An 18,810-nucleotide genomic window follows, 5' to 3' on the forward strand; every position below is an offset into this window, starting at 1 on the left:
AAAATTCAATATTATCGAAAAATACAAGGTCGTCTAAAAACGTTTATAAATGTTTTTTACCAGTCCGAAAATGATATGTTATTCCAAAACTGCTAATTTACGGTTTCACGTGATATTAGAGGATACATTTTGGGAAAAATGGGGGGGGGGAAACTAAATTTCAAATTAAAATTCTAATTTAAAGTTTAGCTTAAATATTTTTCAATAACAATGATGATAATAAATTGAATAAATAATTTTAATACTAATTATTATAAATTATGGTGATAAATAATTTTCAATAATTATAATTTTTTTTTCTGAATAATTAGGATTAATGCATTTATCCCGAAGATATACATCGGCACTTTTATGAATACTATATAATGTTTTTAGGAATCAATTGCCACAGAGTACGATTCTTTTCATATTTAATTTTCCCTTCTTTTCTTCTGAAAAATTTACCATTATAATATCGCTTTATAACTTAGAACAACACTTTTAAAATGGAAGAATTGTTCAGTTGCAATTCAGAAAGACAGAAAAGTATTTATCGGCATTCTTAGATGACGTTGTTTATTTATTTTGCTTAAATTGAATTTTTCAAAATCAATATGAATTTACTACCTTATATTTATATCAATATGAATTTACTACCTTATGTTTTTTATAGTATAAGGTGTTAGGTGGAATAGAATTTCGGTCAAATTAAAAATGATCAGAAATTTTCTTTTTTTTTAATTATAGGCTTTTTTTTAAAAAAATTAACTCTGACTTAATAAAACTATTTTAATATTCAACTTCTCATTTTATAAGTCTTTTTAATACTTATAATTTTTTTACATTTAAATATTTATCTTAGCCTTTATATATTGTCACGTAGGTACTTTAGTATGAAACTCAATGATTCACACAAGAAGTAGAGCTAAACCAATTTATTAACTCAACTCTGAACTCAGAACACAGTGACTGACACATCTTCTGCTTTTATACTAACAGGGAAAGTTCCAGAATACTTTTCTGGTGACAGTAAGAAAAATCCAGAACACTTGTCTGGTAAACTAAAGAAAGTTCCAGAATCTGCTGAAACATGAAATAAATAAAAACATAAAATCAAGGATTTAAATATTTACACAAACTGTGAATCGAATTGTCTCTAGTGGGATTCGAACTTACGATCTCTTGATTAGAGATCAGTGCCATGACCATTCGGCCATGGAGAGTTGGCCGCCTCTTTTCAATGCGGCAAAATAGTCTTTCTTACAGCCTTTTATATGCACGGAAAACCAATTTAACAACTTTTTCCTCCCTTTCACTATTTATTTATCTAGGAGCAAATCTGGGAAAAAACGCATATACCTGTTTTGGATAATCAATTTAACGATTTCAGACAGCTAAATTGATATTATTTTCTTTTTCTACGTTGTAAAATATTTATAATTTCATTCACATTTTTAATTCATCTTTTCCATATTTTTGCAGAAATTTTATAACAGTTTACCACCTGAACTAGGAAATATACATTTCGATTTCTTTTACTCAGAAAGAAAAGAGGAACACGTAAATATACAATTCCTGAGTAAAATCAAGTAAACACAGCGGGAGAGGCCTTTCCAAAACTTTCTCCCATACGCTCTAATAAAAATTTTATTCCAGAGAATGCCTTGGATGACATTGGCATACAATAGTTACGAAATATTAACTTCTGGCGAGAATATAACATTTTTACTGAATCTACTTGTGATCATGGGCGAGTTTTTGGCGATTAAATCCTAGCATGCGGTGAATAGTATCTGAAAATCGAATTTGCGTTTCGGACGCCTTTTTTCCCAATAAATGGAAAACATTTGACACGGAATTGCACTTGTAGTTACAAAAATCCCATACCAAATTTGATATATTTAAGTCATTGCGTTTTTTGAATTATCGCGTTTACATGTTTTTGACAGACAGTCAACCCACAGTTGAATTTGGTTCAAAATTTGACAAGTATCTTCACTATAGATGTTAAATGTGGGTACCGATCTATGTAGATCCATCTTATCTATCTGAACTATCTTATCCATCTAGATCTCGTCGTTTTGTAGTTATCGAATACACTTATATTCGAACAGAGGGACATACAGACTTCCAATGAACAGATTCCACTCGAAAATTTGGAAAATGTCTGCTTTTGAGACCTCCCAAAGTTCGTAAAACACATTTTTGGAAAATATCAGCCTGTCTGTCTGTGACAAAGATAACTAAAATAAGCTAGATGGTTGATATTTGGTATATCATCTTTACACCAAATTTGAAGATTTCTATCAAATTTTGAGCAAAATCTGGAATCTGTTCGGCTGTTCGAATGTAAGTAACCACTTAACCACTTTAATATATCAAATTTGGCTTTAGATTTGATGACTGCCAAGTGTAGTTATATGTTAAAACTTTTCTTTCTTTAGGTTCTGAAAGTCACATAAAAAAATTAATTCGCTTTTCGGATGCTATTAATTGTGATTTATTTGGTGCCAGGTGATTAATTGTGGTTTATTTGTATGCCAGGGATTAACCACCAAATAAATCACAATAAAATGACACATTTTATTCAGTAAAAACTGCTTAATTCAATCAAAGATTAATACATCGTAACCACTATACGCCAATGCCATATAAGACGTTCTCTGGGAAAACACCTTTGTTAGAGAATATGCGAGAAAGTTTTAAGGAGACCACTCCCACTTTATTTTAAGCCTCTATTTCAACTATTATTATCGTAGAGGGAAGATATCTGATTCTTATCTAAATTTATGAAAGTATGCAGCTATGAAACAGTGGGTATTAAGCTTATTAAAAATGTCAATACATATTTATGTAATCTAAAATGTGCTAGAATCATTTTTACCAAAGCTGTAAGAAGATTTTGCAAAAATTATTTTTGCAGCTGGACATAGGGACCTAGAAAAAATTCTATATTCAACTAGGCTGCTGAGAAAAATGTTCTTGGATCATTTTCGCCAAAGCTATACGGAAATTTTGCGAAAAGTATTTCCGCAGCTGGACATGGGGACCTTGAAGATATTCTATATTCAACAAGGCTGCTGAGAAAAAGTTTGAAAATCAATGCTTTATCTCAGATATAAAGCGTTAATAACTTTGTTTCACCAAACAGGTAATAGTTTCAAATAATACAGATAATTAGAAATCTACGCTTTTTCAAAATTATGATAGCTATATTTTACATCGAGTTAAGATTCTTTTAATATTACTGCGTCATCTTTGTTTAATTTTGCAAAAAATATAGCTGATCGTGATGCCTTTTTATGAATCATTGAAAATTAATTTTGGAGCATGGAATTTACAGGTGAGTTTTGATGGTTATTAAAAAATAAACAATTAATCATAAATCATAAACCTGAGACAATTTTAATTTCTTTTCTTAAAAAAAAGGCTTCACTTTAATTGTTCGTGGCATTATTAGAATCTTTGCTGCCATCTTTTTAAACCAACCATCTGAATCGGATCTTGTCTCGATTTATCGGAAAATTTGAAGAAATAACATTTTTGCAGCATTTTGCAGCATTTGTTCGAAGGATCATTCGAACTCCCCAAGGATGACATGATAGATTCTCGAATCTATCATGTCACCTTGATTCGATAGATTGTCGAATCTCTCATTTGGTGCGAAAAATTCTCAATTCGCACCAAATTAATGGATTAATTTTCTCTATTTAATAAATATATAAGCAATGAAAAGAAAACACTTTAAGCCCATAAGATCACAACGCAAATCTAAAGAACTTTTTTAATTTTCACAATGAATAATTTCAATATCGCAAAACAGTTTGTTAGAAATTTGAAAATAATCTTTTCTCTTAGGTACTTTATATAGTAAAAATTCGAATTAAAAGAATGAAATAATTATTAAAAAATAAGATTTATTTATTTATTTATTTTTAATTTTTAAGTTATGTACATGGATAGATTGTTTAAAATCTGTTTTCTTAGGCATGTACGGATCCATTACGATTATTTCTTATTTAATAAAGTGATCATGTAACTTGTAAATAAAAAAATCATAATGTAACCTTTTCAAAGACTTTTTTCAATATAGGGAATAATTTAAAACAAATAAACAGTAAAACTATATAAATTTACATTTTATCACATAAAAACAGATATTCTTCAAATTAAGCCGATTAGTTTTCTAATAATTTAATATTCTATGTACAAATTCAAAAATTCTAATATAGAAAGATTGAAATAAAAATTTATATTTACTCACACAAGAAGTTCCATATATGATGTTCAAAATAAAAATGCCTCAAATTCTTAAAATAGTCTTACTATGTTTATACCTCGAGTTCAAACTTTGCAGCTCTGTCTGTTGTTTATATCTTATAGGAAAAAAATGTTAAAAAGTTCTTATTTATTTTAGAATTGGCTGAAAAGTTTAGTGTAACTTAAGTTACATAACAAAAAGCTTTTATGAAGAAAGTAACTGGCTTGTTTTATATTGCAACCCCTGGTACATTTACTGCCTTCTAGCAATTGCTTTATAATCTTGGAGCAAACCACGGTAGTCACAGTAGTTAGAGCAAACATCTCCAAGTTTAATGAATTTGTATTCTTGACAAGTTGGGGACCTTTTTTTCTGTCTGAGTGGCCTCAGTGGAGCCCAGAATTTTCAATTTTCGTTCCTTCCATTTCATGTTGAAGGTTAAAGATTAAACAAAGTATACTTCTTAATTCGTTTTTGTATTTTATTCCTTGTAAAACTTCTATCTGCCAGAATTTAAGTCTTCTTATATTTTGTTGAAACTTTTTTTTACTATTTTAAAAGAAAATTAATAGAATTGATATTCGGTGAAGACATTGGCGTTATTGTGAATTTGCAATTTTAATTGCCAAATAAAAATGAAGCTCTGAAAACTAGAATACAACAAAAATGCAACATTGGTTCGATTTTTAATTCTTTATTTACATATGTGAGAATATAAAGAGAGAAAACTCAATTACAATGCCAAATGGACAAAGGAAATACAAATAAAACGATATTCACAAATAAAAACCAGCGGAAATGGTCTCCCCAAATCTTTCTCGCATATTCTCTAATAAATATTAATGACAAAGAAATCCTTGCATGACTCTGGCCTACAATAGTTACAATATAAATCTTTGGGGCAAATTTTACATTTTTACCGAATTTGTCGTGTCACCCTTGGAGGGATATTTGGCGATTAATCCCTGCCATGACACGTTTTTCTCAATCGATTGGAACAAAGATTTTACACAAAACCAATTCTTGTCGCAAAATCCTATACCAAATTTGATTTATTTAAGTCATTGCTTTTTTAAATCATCTCGTTTACATGTTTCTGAGAATGCAGGCCAACATACAATCAATCCATTGTTGGATTTGGATCAAAATAAATTTTTGATCCAAATCCAACAATGGCAGGATATGTACACTATAGATGTTAAATCTGTGTACAGAACATATATCTTTTTTCTTTTTTGTAGATGTCGTATTAACTTATATTCGAATGCAGGAGAAATGAATTTCCTCTGAGAAAATTTTACTCATAGTTTAATAGAAATCTGCAGATTTGGTGTAAAGACAGTATTCCAAATTTCAACCATCTAGTTTAAAACGTTTTTGAGTTATCTTTGTCACAGACAGATGGACAGACATTTTCTAAAAATGTGTTTTTCGAACTCGGGAAAGTCTAGAAGGTGGAGATTCGTCTAAATATGGAGTTCGAAGTTTTTCATGAATACTGTACTACATGTACAAGAAAATAAAAAAAAATGCATAAAGTAAAGTTAATATTTCTTAGATAATGCTTCACAAAACAAAACAAAAAATATCATCTAAACCAAATGCAATGAATTATGCGTTTAATTATTGAGTAATTTTGTACAAATTAAAATACAAGTAGAAAATATCTATATCGTCAGAAAATTTATTAAAAAATTTATTCAAAATTCATATTTTTTTTTCTTTTTTAAATGCATAGGAAAGAAAATATTAGTGCCAATAAATTTTTTTAAAAAAACAATCAATAATTATTTTCTTATTTTCAAAGCACTGGCCGTAAACGAAAAACGTTGTGAATTTCAGGGTTCTAATGCTGTTAATATTTTTGAAACAAATGTCTCTTTCCTTAATGTAATAGTAAAGACTCAAGTATTAGTCCTGACTCAATGCTGTCGAGGCATTCATATCGTTTAATCAAATCCGTTTACCTTCGAGTGGTGCGGATGGAATTATTGCAGTAGTCCTTCGTAATTTTCACCTTTTAAGGAAGTTTAGAAACTAAAGCTCCCATTTCAATTCTTTCTCAGTAAAAATGTCTACAATTTCTTATACTCGTGACCTTTTATTTTGGATATATATTAAACAATTTAATATGAAATGAATCTATAACCCTAAAATAGATTTTTACTTTCTCGTATAAGTATAGAGAAAGTATCGTCTATACTATAATTATCGTCCAAAAATTCGCACTTTAGGTTTTTACAAATCCCCACATTTTAGACCAACTTAAGTTCGAAAAACACATTTTTGGGAAATGTCCGTCTGTCTAAAAATGTCTGATATTTGTCCATTACAAAGATAATTCAAAAACTCTCATTGAGCTAGACGAATGAAATTTGATACTCGGTGTTTACACCAAATTGCTGATTTCTATGAAATTTTGAGTAAACTCTGCTCACCATAAATTCGTCTGTCCGGCTATTCGCTTAAAAATTAATTCATTAATTACAAAAGGAAGAATCTACATAGATAATATTCCGTAGTCAGATTTAACATCTATAGTGTAAACAACTGTTAAATTTTGAGTAAAAACCAACTACGGGTTTACTCTCTGTCAGTCTTTACTTTCAGAAACATGAAAACGCAATAATTCAAAAACGTAATGACTTAAATATATCGAATTTGGTATAAAATTTTGTGATTACTAGTGCGGTTTTGTGTCAAATTTTCGTTTCAATCGGTTGGAAAAAACGTGTACAAAACACAAATTCGATTTTTAGATACTATTAACGCGAGTCAGGAATTAATCGCCAATTAACTCGCCAAGAATGGCGCAATGGAATCAGCAAAAACGCTAAATTCACGCCAAAAGTTAATATTTTGTAAACTATTGCACGCCAATGCCATGTAAGACGATTTCTGGCATGACAAATTTATTAGAGAGTGCACGAGAAAGTTTAAGAGAGACCACTCCTGCTGTCTTTTTTTATTGCTTTAAACAAAGTAACATCGAGTGCCGTTATATTAAAAATTTGCCTTAGCTAAAAAATACGACGCTGTAATGAGAATGATGTATTAAAAATGCTTCCTTTATAGACTTTTGTTGTTCTAAATATCCCGTCGTAAGTACAAATGCCGAAATGTAATTCGTAAAATTGTGGTGTCGTTATTCATTGATAAAATTAGATTATTATTCATGCAGTGAATTCGAAAGAAAAAAATGTCGGTTAAATTAATGACTACTTTCTCATGAGTCTTTTAAATGAAAGTCGAAGTGAAGTTAGCATCCTCTTTTGTCTATCATTTGGTGGAAATTTCCTGAAAAATTCTTCGTCACATCCGGCCGTCATCTTTTAAACAGGAAACGTGCGTCTAAACATCGGAAAGAAGCATTTTCAGGTCTTTTTTATTTACCGTTTTCGTAATGTGGACTATATACTGAGAATTGCCGCCCAGATTACCTTCATGTTTTTAAAATACCCCCTGAGTTTCCAAGCCCCATCTGTAATATGCCTGGCCGTTTGGGTGTTATTGATTCCACAATATTTTTGCGCAACGACAAGTGAGTATTTTCATCAGTTTTACACAATAAGTATGTTAAAATTCTCAGATTTATATGCTATATTTGGAAATTGTCTGATGCAAGTGTTTAAAATGCTCGCTAGGGGAGATTGATGAGTCCATATTTGTACCAAATTTGGTATTAATTTTCAGAATACGATTAGCTAAAAAAAAGAGATTTAATAACATTTTCTATTTTATTTAATTTTTTTCTGAATATTTCAAAACAAAATATCGCACTAAAGCTATTTTTACATTATTGTAAAAAAATTTCAAAGACAACAATTTCTCATTAATATCAGTTTTGTTTCGAAGCAATCTTAATTTTTAAGGAACTTTTTTAAAAATAACTGTACAATAGCTAATAACGTAGATTTTTGTCGTTCCTTCAATATTTAAATGCTCAATGGTTATTTTAATTGCACATTTTGTGGATCATATCATAGCATAACATTTAATTTTAAAAAAATTAGTAAATTTATATTTCAAAAATATTTATTTTCAAGATTTGTTACATATTTTTTCTTCAACAGTAATAGAATTATCTCACATTTTATATTATTTTTAACAGTTATATGAATTTGTATTTATTCAGATAGGATGTACAAATAGAATTGTATAAAAATTTTAAATATGAAATAAATTCTTATTTATTGGAATAGAATATGTATTATTGGTAGTATTCTTGAAAACTTGTTTAGAAAGTCTTGCCCAGTTATAGAAGCCGTTGATACATTTTTCAAAAAATTCTGATTTGTTGTAAACCTAAATTTCGCATACAGTTCGTATTCCTTGTGCATTAAGTTTTATTGCAATTGTTCTTATTTTTATGTCTATGATATAATGATTTAAATTTAATAATGATACTTTTCCAGCTTTCCATTGTCCATTAGCAATTTAACCATGGGATTGTTTATTACTCTTATCAATAGTTCAACCAGGTTAATGTTAATGTGTGATGTTAAATTTATGTATTTAATTAGAAAGAATGTGAGTTTATTAAAATATTATTGGTTTCTTATTTCCTTTTTTGCCTTAAGAATTCAATGGTTGATTTTTGATGCGTAGTCACTTATTTTGCTCTAAGGCGTTATTCTGGTGTCTAACAGGTGGAGAGATTAACAGATGATATTTTTTCTACAAATATTATAAATAAAACTTTTATAATATGAAGAAATTATTTTTATTATTTTCTTTCATTTCTTCCAATTACAAATAGATATCTTCCATTATATGCAAAACTAGCCACAAGCAGACATTCATCAGATCTTCTTAGATTAGATTCTAGATTTTACGTTAAACTAGATTCTTTGAAACAAGATTATTCATTTTATTTTATTTTTTACTGTTATTGTTAATTTTAACATTTTTAACCTTTTTCTTAGCCTATGTAAACTTTTTAAAACTTTTTTTGAAAATGCTATAATTTCCATCACATAACTAAAAGAAAATTTATGAAGATATCTTTTATTTTAATTAATATTCTTACTGTTTTAATTACAATTAACATGTTGCACTTATGACTTTACAGCTTAAAATGATAAATGCCATTCGAAATTTAGATATTTTTCTTATTCGGAAAATTTCACTTTCTTTTTCATATGTTTTTGAAATTATTTTTCAAATGTACAAATGAAGTTTTAAAAGACTTCATTTAATATAAACGTTTATATTGTTTCCGAATTTAGATATATTACTTCTATTGATTTTAAAACATACTGAGATATTAGGCTAAAAAAGAATAAACAATTTCTTATCCAATCAGTATTGTTTATTTTGCAACAGCCAGTTTTAGTAAACAACTACTTTTCCAAAACTATAAGTTGTTGAAAATTTTAGTTACATCTTTTATACATAATATGGCCTTAATGGTTTTTATCTACAAAATATTTTTATAATTCAAATTTTGTTGCATATGTAACACGTATTATTTTAGAAGATTTATTCGATTATATTTATTGTGGTATGCAATCCTTTCATTTATTGCCAATTTACATGAATCAAGTCCCCTCCCACCCAGGTTTCATTTAGAACGAAATGTTGAATGTATGAAATGTTATTGAATTTTTTCTGAGATATTATTAGATTTGTTAAAATTATTTCTGTTATATTTGTTACGAATCAAATCGAACACTGTTCGTAACAAATATAAGAATAGAAAGAAGAAGAATATATTTTATAATTTATGTAAGATCTCAGAGAATTATCTAATAAAAAGTACTCTGCTTCAATAAATTGAAATATCCAACAATTTAAAAGTAATATTTCAAACTAACATAATAATAATATATTCCTATCTATCAAATTATACTGAAAGAAAATCCAATGATTTTAAAAATAGAGGAAAATCAAAAAAAATGTCGCGTTTCTTCCTTCCCGAAAATAAACCTTACTTTTGTATTTTTTGTATTCTGTGACATTACTGCCACAGAATACAAAAATACAAAAATTTTATAAAAAGTATGCTTTAGACAAAAACTTTTACAATATAGGAAAATAAACTGAATCTTCATATCCGTATCATCAGAAACTGAGTAAAGATGAACTGCAATAGGCAATGAAAAGAATTTGAGTTTCATTATAATAATGAAAATATAGTTAAAAAGAAAAGTTAAAAGCATTTTTAAAAAAATTAATTAAAACCATGCAAAAGATTTTTGGCAGCTTAATTAATATAGAGATTTTTTTTTCAATATTAATCTAGTGTAAAAGTGGTTTTGCTGTCATAACATTTTTTGAAATTATGATGGAACAGTTTTGAAATTTTTCTTAGTTTTCTATCAATGAAGTTCTAATTAAAAATTCATAGAAGCATTCACAGTTTCACCTTCCAAAGAGCATCTGTTTCTAATTTTATAGCACTTAGTCCTAAGTCTGTAGTGCGCCAACATACAAAAACAGTAATGGGTAATCTCTAAGTACAAATGGATTCTGTAAATGAATACATAATCCATTATAATGGTGATCATGTATGGCCTTTACAAATTCTATAAACGAATGGAACACATTTCTGGTGGACTGGTAACGTTGATTCTAAGAATTGCCAACATTGGGCAGTTTCTAATCCTCCTGTGGTTGCACTTCCGTTACACGGAACAATCAGCGATATCGATATGTGGGAATAGTAAGAACTTTCATTCCTGCTCCTATTTGAAAGAGATTACTGCTCTAGGTCTACGAAAATGTAATAACTTCTTGTTATGAATGAAACTTATTACGTCATTCTCGATGTGCAACAAGTAAATATTCTATCTGATGTTGTATAGATGCGAAGTGGTATACTACCCAGTATGTAGATTCATATTTCAAACAATTGTTTATCAATATTTTGGTAGCAGAATTATTTCGAGTCATTTCTTATTTCCCTAGTTTTCAAGAACACACGATCTCATTCTAATGGATGCATGTGGGATATTTGGTATCCAAAGCGAAAGCTCGATACGTTCCTCTTCGCATGGTACACATGCTGCAGTATTATGAACTCATGCAAAATATCATAGTGCTTGAGGGCAGACTCTCGGAAAATTTATGAAATATAAAGACGTTTGCTTTTCTATTACATCTCAGTCTTTCATTGTATTTTGTTTCGCTCCCCCCCTCCCTTTGTCTCAATCTATCGCCGCCATTTTTTACGCCGCTTTGGAAGATGAAACTAATAATGAATAACTTATGTGATTATTAATAGCCCATGTGTCTTATTTTTCTACAGCTGAAAAACTTAAAAAATATAGTTGAAAGTCCATTTATCCAAGAAATACAAAGTAATTACTACCAGTGGAAAATGTTGAAATTTCTTCATCGTAATCATCAATTGAGCAATTATTTTGGACAATTCTTGAATAGATATCGTATCATGGCTGAATTTAAAATTTTATACCATTGCCTTGTCAGGAGTTGTATGCCGGCTACAATTTTTATAAACTCCCTTTATTACTAATAACTAGTATATTTAAGTCCTTCTCACACAATGAAGTGTCCAATACACTCACTGAGAATAAAAATTTAGATATTTAAAACTATAATTAAAATTGATTATTAAGTCTATTAATGGACTTATTACTCAATTAATTTGTATTAAATCTTAACTACTAAATTAATTTTAAGATGAATTTCATTTGGACACTGTGATAGGAATATTTATATGGATCGAAACAATATTATATTCTCCAAATCGAATGTGTTTCTTGATGTTTAATAAATTTAATAAATAAAATAAAGGAAGTTACGTTAATTAAATAATTAATGAGTTAGAAATAAAATTTAATCAGATTTTAAAAAGTCATCTTACAATAAGTTTAGCTGCAATATATATTTTAACAATTCAAATTATTTCTTTTTAAAAAGCAGATAATTACAAATAAATGAAAAAAAAATCATGAACAGCAGATAACTTTGGAAGATGAAACTAATAATGAATAACTTATGTGATTATTAATAGCCCATGTGTCTTATTTTCCTATAGCTGAAAAACTTAAATTTGTAAAATATAATTTTACAGGAATGAAGTTCAAAATCACGCTGTCTTTATATTCCGGATCAATAACAAGAATAATATAAAAATATCTTCATTACCATGAAATTAAATAAATTTTTTCTGAAATGTATTAGTTCAACATTTTATGGTACACATATTAAAATGTTCAGTGAAACTGAATGAATCAATTCTGTTTTTCGCATTGCCTGATTGTTACTTGTGTCGCTTTATTATTATTTTTTTTTCATCTCTAACTTGCAATCTTTAGCTATCCCTATTTTATGGTATTTAACATAACATGAAAATTAAAGTAAATTTTGAGCTATGGTACATATTACTAAAAATAGGAAGTAATAATTTCAATATACAATAATCTTCATAATACTGTATAGTATTATGTATTGTATAGCCTCAAGTATACTGAAAATCGTCGAATGCATCCATGCAATTTAATTTTTTCTAAATTCGCAAATAAATAAAAATTCTACGAATAGTTTCAGAACTGCCAGAAATATTCTTTCAACAATTAATAGATCCTCGGAATGGAATGACAAATTCTTCTGTTACACCACCTGCAGATAGACTAAAAAGAGATGCCACTAACAGCATACAATTTTCTCACATTTCGAAAAAAATATTCCGGAATTAATAATCCCAAGTTTTTTTATTTTATAGATTAAGTAAAAAATTTACTAAATATAAAAATATTATGTAAATTGTAGTCTGAATATAGTCAGGTGCCTACACAATTATGCGCAATCTTCTAGATATATCACACTTCCAGGAACTCATCAGCAAGAATCTGAAGTTTATTGTCCCTATAGTTTTGGTCATGTATTATGCATATAAAATATCGGTTACATTATTGCATAATGTGTCTCTGTATCTCGAACCTATAGAGAGAGAGAGATTATGAATATAATCATATGACTCACGAGATGAGAAAAAAATCATGTGATATAGCAATCTCAAGTTTTCTTAAGCATTATACATACATTACTGTAAATATCTGTACATATACATATACTGATATACATATACATGGATTACATTACTGTAATATGCTGTAAATATGGATAGATTTTATGTATTATCGAACATGTGTGTGTGTGTGTGTGTGTGTGTGTGTGTGTGTGTGTGTGTGTGTGTGTGTGTAAAAACTATAAAATGATTCCCAATGTGAAAAAAATAATTTTGGGAGTTAAGAAACTCAAGTTTCCCCTATGTTAAAAATTAAATATAAAAACTTATACATTTCATTACTACATACCAGATTATGTTCATAAGCGACTAAATGTCTTAAATTTCGCAAAAAAAAATCTAATGTCAAAAATCCCAAACTCACATCTTGTATAGATTACGCATAAAACCTGCTAGCTGATTACATTGCATGTTATATGCACAATTATATATATATATATATATATATATAGTTAAAGCACGTTTACGAAAGTATTCATAATTTTTAAAAATTATCATTCCCTTTTACATTGATTATATATGAATAATTTATTAATTATTTTGAAGTATGATTGCAAAATATTGTATAAAATGAATTTGATCATTGACTCGAGATATATTAAAGATTTTAAATTTCAAATGAACCAACATAAAAACAAACTAAGCTTTGCTTCTTCCGTATCTTGCAACTGCCTGAGTGCTGCAAGTCGTAAAAGGTTGGAATTTCACCCTCATTGAAATCATGCTTTTGGAAGATGCCCAACCCCTAAAATCCTTCAAACCCACATAATGAAATCGCTCGTAAATCCCTAGTTTTATGGTTTCCTGTAAATAGATTCTTCAAAGTGATCTTATAAAATCGTTTATTCCAAATGGCTTTTCAAGAATTTTTATGAAGATAAAAAAAAAAAAAAAAAAAAAAAAAAAAAAACTGATTTCTGTCGACCTTGCCAGCCAATACTTGATTTGGAATGTCTCTTCTCAATATCTCTTATAATAAATTAAAGCAAAAGATTTTATTTGTTGTAGTTCAACAAGCCTGCATTTGCCGTTTTATAATGCCATCCGCCATGTCCAAATGAGAAAGTAATTTGCGCCTAATATCTAATCATCAACCATACGTTAGATTGTAATGCAATGCGCATGCGCTTATGCTGTGATGCATATTTTTGGGACGCAGTGGCCTGGTGGTAAGGTCTCGGTTTCGGAATCGGAGGGTTTCAGGTTCGAGACCCGATTCCACCGAAGAACCGTCGTGTAAAGAGGTCTGTTGCACGTTAAATCCGTATTGACCAAACGTCCTCTCGCTGGTGTGGTTTGGTGTGGAGAGGGGGGTGCCAGCTGAGGTGTCGTCCTTTTCATCTGACCGCGGTTCAAAATGACGAGTCCAAATAACCCTAGTGTTGCCTCAAACGGGACTTTAATATAACTAAACTAAACTGATGCATATTTATATTTGATTACGACATTGTATTTATAATTTTAGAAAAAATATTGTGCAAAGAAAAGCGATGTTGTTAATCTTTTATTAGCGCACATAATGAAGAAGGGAAAAGCAATAGTTGTGCAACTAAAGGTCTTACCATGATAATGTTTATATCCCAGATTCTACTATCTATGACTTGATACAAAAATAGTTCAAAATGTTGAATTTAGTGTTACAAAATGTGGCAAGGAAAAAAGTGAAGATTTTTAAATAAAAATTAATCAATTTTTTTAAACATATTTTTTATAACTTTGGAGGATATTAATGTATAAAAATCATTTAAAACAACTTTAAAGCTCAAATAAACGGGAATGATTTTCCCTGAAACTATCTCGCATATCTTCCTTTAAAATCGTATTTCTCAAGCCTTTTGGGTACCTTTTTGTAGGCCTATCGACACCAAAATTTGATACGAAACTACAATTATCTTCATAAGGTAGCATAGATTTCAGTAATAACATGACATCATACGAATATCCCATCAATCTTTTACTATCTGTGTGTTTAGGGGTAAATCGTTCATTTCGTTCTAGTGTGGCAAATTCGTAGGAGCGAGGATAGAACCTGCGACCTTGTGGTTCATAGCCCAGTAACATGACCACGATACAAAAGCAATTGCTCGGGTAGTATAGCTGTTAACTGGCTTATAAGCTTTCTCCACAGAGTCTCCCTCCAGTGAGTCGAACGATATGGCTGTTGAGTGGTGATGTATTAGCTGTTGATTCTTATGCGCCTGTACCCGTTTGAGTAGCGGCAAGCGTTATGGCGAGCGTGTGTGAGTGAGTGGTTGCTGATGCTGTTGCTACGTCAAGTGAGTCTGATGACTTTGGTTGCGGGTAGATGGCGCCACAACAGCTCTTACGAAGGTTGAAGTTCATCGTCCGAGGTCACCAATGTGGCGGATTGGTACGAGCGAGGATAGAGCTTGGAACCTTGTGGTTCGCAGCCCAGTAATATGACCACGATACAAAAGCAATTGCTCGGGTAGCGTAGCTGCTAACTGGTTAAGCTTTCACCACACTACACTAGTATTGGCAAATTTTCCTGGGAACTATCTAAATAGCTCTGCAAGTAATGAATATTTACATTCCTAATACAACTTTGGTCTTTGAAGTTATTATTGTTGACGAAATAAATAGGATTTTCAGCCCCTTGGATGTTCAGAAAGCTCTAATTAGCAAAGAAAAGTGAGGTTCGAACATTGCACTCACTCTGTTTCATTAACAGAATTCTCAAAAGGAGAAAGATTTATGAGCTATCTGATTATAAGAAAGCACTGAAATTCCTGCTTAAATTTGGTTTTGTTCTTATGTTTATTCCGTACAGTTTATATCCTATATATAAGCAGCGGAAAGGGTCTCCCAAAACTTTCTCGTATAACCTCTAATAAACTAATCTTGCTAAATAAGTCTTGCATGACATTGGCGTGTAAAAGTCACGAAATATTAACTTTTTGCGTGAAATTATACTGAATCTATCAAGTCATCCTTGACGAGTATTTTTTTATTATTAATTTTTTATTTACTTATTTATTTAGTTTTGGAGATTAATACCTGGTATGCCATTAATAGCATCCAAAATTCAAATTTGTGCTTTAGACGCAATTTTTCAACCGATTAACAAAAAGATTTGACACAAAACTGCACTTGTAGTCACGAAATCCTGTAAAAATGTGATATATTTAAGTCATTGTGTATTTGAATTATTGCATTTACATGTTACTAAAAGTACAGACCGACAGATGGTCAACTCCTTGTTGGATTTGGCTCAAACTTTGAAACGTTTCTGCATTATAGATGCTAAATATGAGTATTGAATTTTATCTATATCTATCTCTCTTCGTTTTGTAGTTATCGTGTTAATTTATATAAGAGCAGTCAGACAACCGGACTTCCACTCAAGATATTTTACACAATATTTGAAAAAAAATCTGCACATTTGGTGCAAGGACCGTATACCGAATTTCAACCGTCTAGCTAAAAGTGTTTTTGAGTTATTTTTGACACAGACAGACAGACGGACATTTTCCAAAAATGTTTTTTTTTTTCAAATTGGGGGAGGTTTTAAACGTGGTGACTCATCAAAATCTCTAATTTAGTTTTTTGACGATTAGTACTTTTTCTTTACTACGTGCAAGAGAAAGTAAACAGAAAGGGCTATCTCGATTAAAATATTTCATGAACTGGTTAATTAAAGAGTTTTATATGTGATTGAAGGCAGGTGATTCTATCTTGATTAATCAATGATTCACGAATTGCATTTCTTCTTTCAACAACCATGTTCTTTCTGTAGATAATTTTTTTTATTATTATCCAGTGGAATTGTTGGCTTTGCTACTGAATTGGCACAAAAAGCAAGGATATTAGCTCCCACCTTACAAAGAGAATGTTAATCACTTTTAAGAATACATGAATTAATCTTTGAAGAATGTAAAACTGGATTTTCTCCATGACCAAATCCATAATATCATTATCTTCTTTCAATCACCATATGACTACCAGAATAAAATAGGTGCTAACCATAGTTTCTTCACCCATACAAAGAAGATTTTATTGCCATATATTTTCTGAGCAAATCAAACAGAACGTTAGTTGGATTGAAAAGTTGCTAATAAGAAATGAATGATAGCCACAACTTTCAGCATATCGGATAGGGCCGCAGTGGCCTGGTGGTAAGGTCTCATCTTTGGAACCGGAGGGTTTCAGGTTCTCGAGACCCGATTCCACCGAAGAACCGTCGTGTAAGCGAGTCTGGTGCACGTTAAAACGTCCTCCCGCTGGTGTGGCGTGGTGTGGAGAGGGGGGGTGCAAGTTCAGGTGTCGTCCTCGTCATCTGACCGCGGTTCAAAATTACGAGGTCTGTCCTAAAATACTCCTAGTGTTGCTTTAAAACTAAACTAAACTAAAATTCAGCATATCGGATATATCATTACATTACGTAAAGGGCTTTATTAATATATTATGCAAAAAATTTGATGAAATAAAGTAAGGAAGTGAAAATAAGAAAGTAGTGCCAAAGAATATCAAAACTAAACAGAATCTTTGGTTTCCATTAATAATTATTAACTTTTAATAATGACATAATAAAATGACCTTGGATAGACAGATTTTGGTTTTACGCCAATATATTGCTTAATTTTTAATCAACTAAATTTCTAATAAAGATTTCAAAAAGTTCATAAATGCTTATTTCCGTTCCCCGAATTAATTCTTTGTTACATGCGGTAAATCTAGATATAATTTTTAAAAAAACGCTAACTGTTGTATCCACATGGACTTATACGCTCTCGTTTATATTATTTGGTTTTATTTCTTATTTCCAAGTACAAACAGCATCAACGGGTATCAAAATTATAACTTTTTAGTCTCAAATAGCAATACATTTGTGTATTAATTTGTTAACAACATTAGTAAAAAAAAACTCTTTTTTTATAATCCCTTAGCAATTGATCAAATTTCACTAAAAAGATTTGGAAAAGACTTATCAAACACGCTTTCCTTTAATAATTGGTTTCTTTTTCATTTATCAATGGGCTTGAAAGCTGCAATCTGCAATCAATTTTCTTCATCCTGAATCTAGAATATAAATTCTTCCGTTAAAGCTCGAAAGCCGTTAATGTGCAAATTTCTTAGCTAATCTGCAGATTAACTGATTTACTCCATTAAAGATCAAAAGTTTGCATCATTTTAACTAATGCGCACATTAGATACTTCCGAATCATTATAATTAAAAAGCTTAAAAGCTTGGTACTGAATTGTTTGCACAGAGAGATTTTTAACGATGTCCCTACTGTAGAAATATCCTTACGTCAAATAACAATAAAGCAATCCCTTGGCAACGGGTAGGGTTTGAAAAAATGTAACTGCAAATCTAAATGTACCACAAATAGTTGTGCTGCGGCAAAAACCAATTTCTATGCCATTCAAAGTGTTACCAATCTTTAGATTGCACTAATAAGAAAGCACAATTTTATGGTATATTCTCAAATTCATTTCCTTAATTTCCTATTTTATTCTTTTTATTACAGTTTTTCAGTTGATTTATGATAAATTCTATTAACGAATGCGTTGATTTTTTGATTGTATTAACTTGATTTATGATAAATTCTAT

General features: G+C 29.9%; 1 protein-coding gene across 1 annotated transcript in view; it reads left to right on the forward strand.

Moving 5' to 3' along the window:
- Positions 1-7,620: 7,620 nt before the first annotated feature.
- Positions 7,621-18,810, forward strand: part of LOC129989110 (sushi, von Willebrand factor type A, EGF and pentraxin domain-containing protein 1-like) — a 42,473-nt gene continuing 31,283 nt past the window's right edge. The window contains exon 1 of the mRNA XM_056097435.1: positions 7,621-7,781. Within this exon, the coding sequence (XP_055953410.1) occupies positions 7,685-7,781 (97 nt within the window). The 5' untranslated portion in view covers positions 7,621-7,684. The remainder of the gene's footprint in view (positions 7,782-18,810) is intronic.

This window comes from Argiope bruennichi, chromosome 10 (genome assembly GCF_947563725.1).
Source record: "Argiope bruennichi chromosome 10, qqArgBrue1.1, whole genome shotgun sequence".
Lineage (NCBI taxonomy): Eukaryota > Metazoa > Arthropoda > Arachnida > Araneae > Araneidae > Argiope > Argiope bruennichi.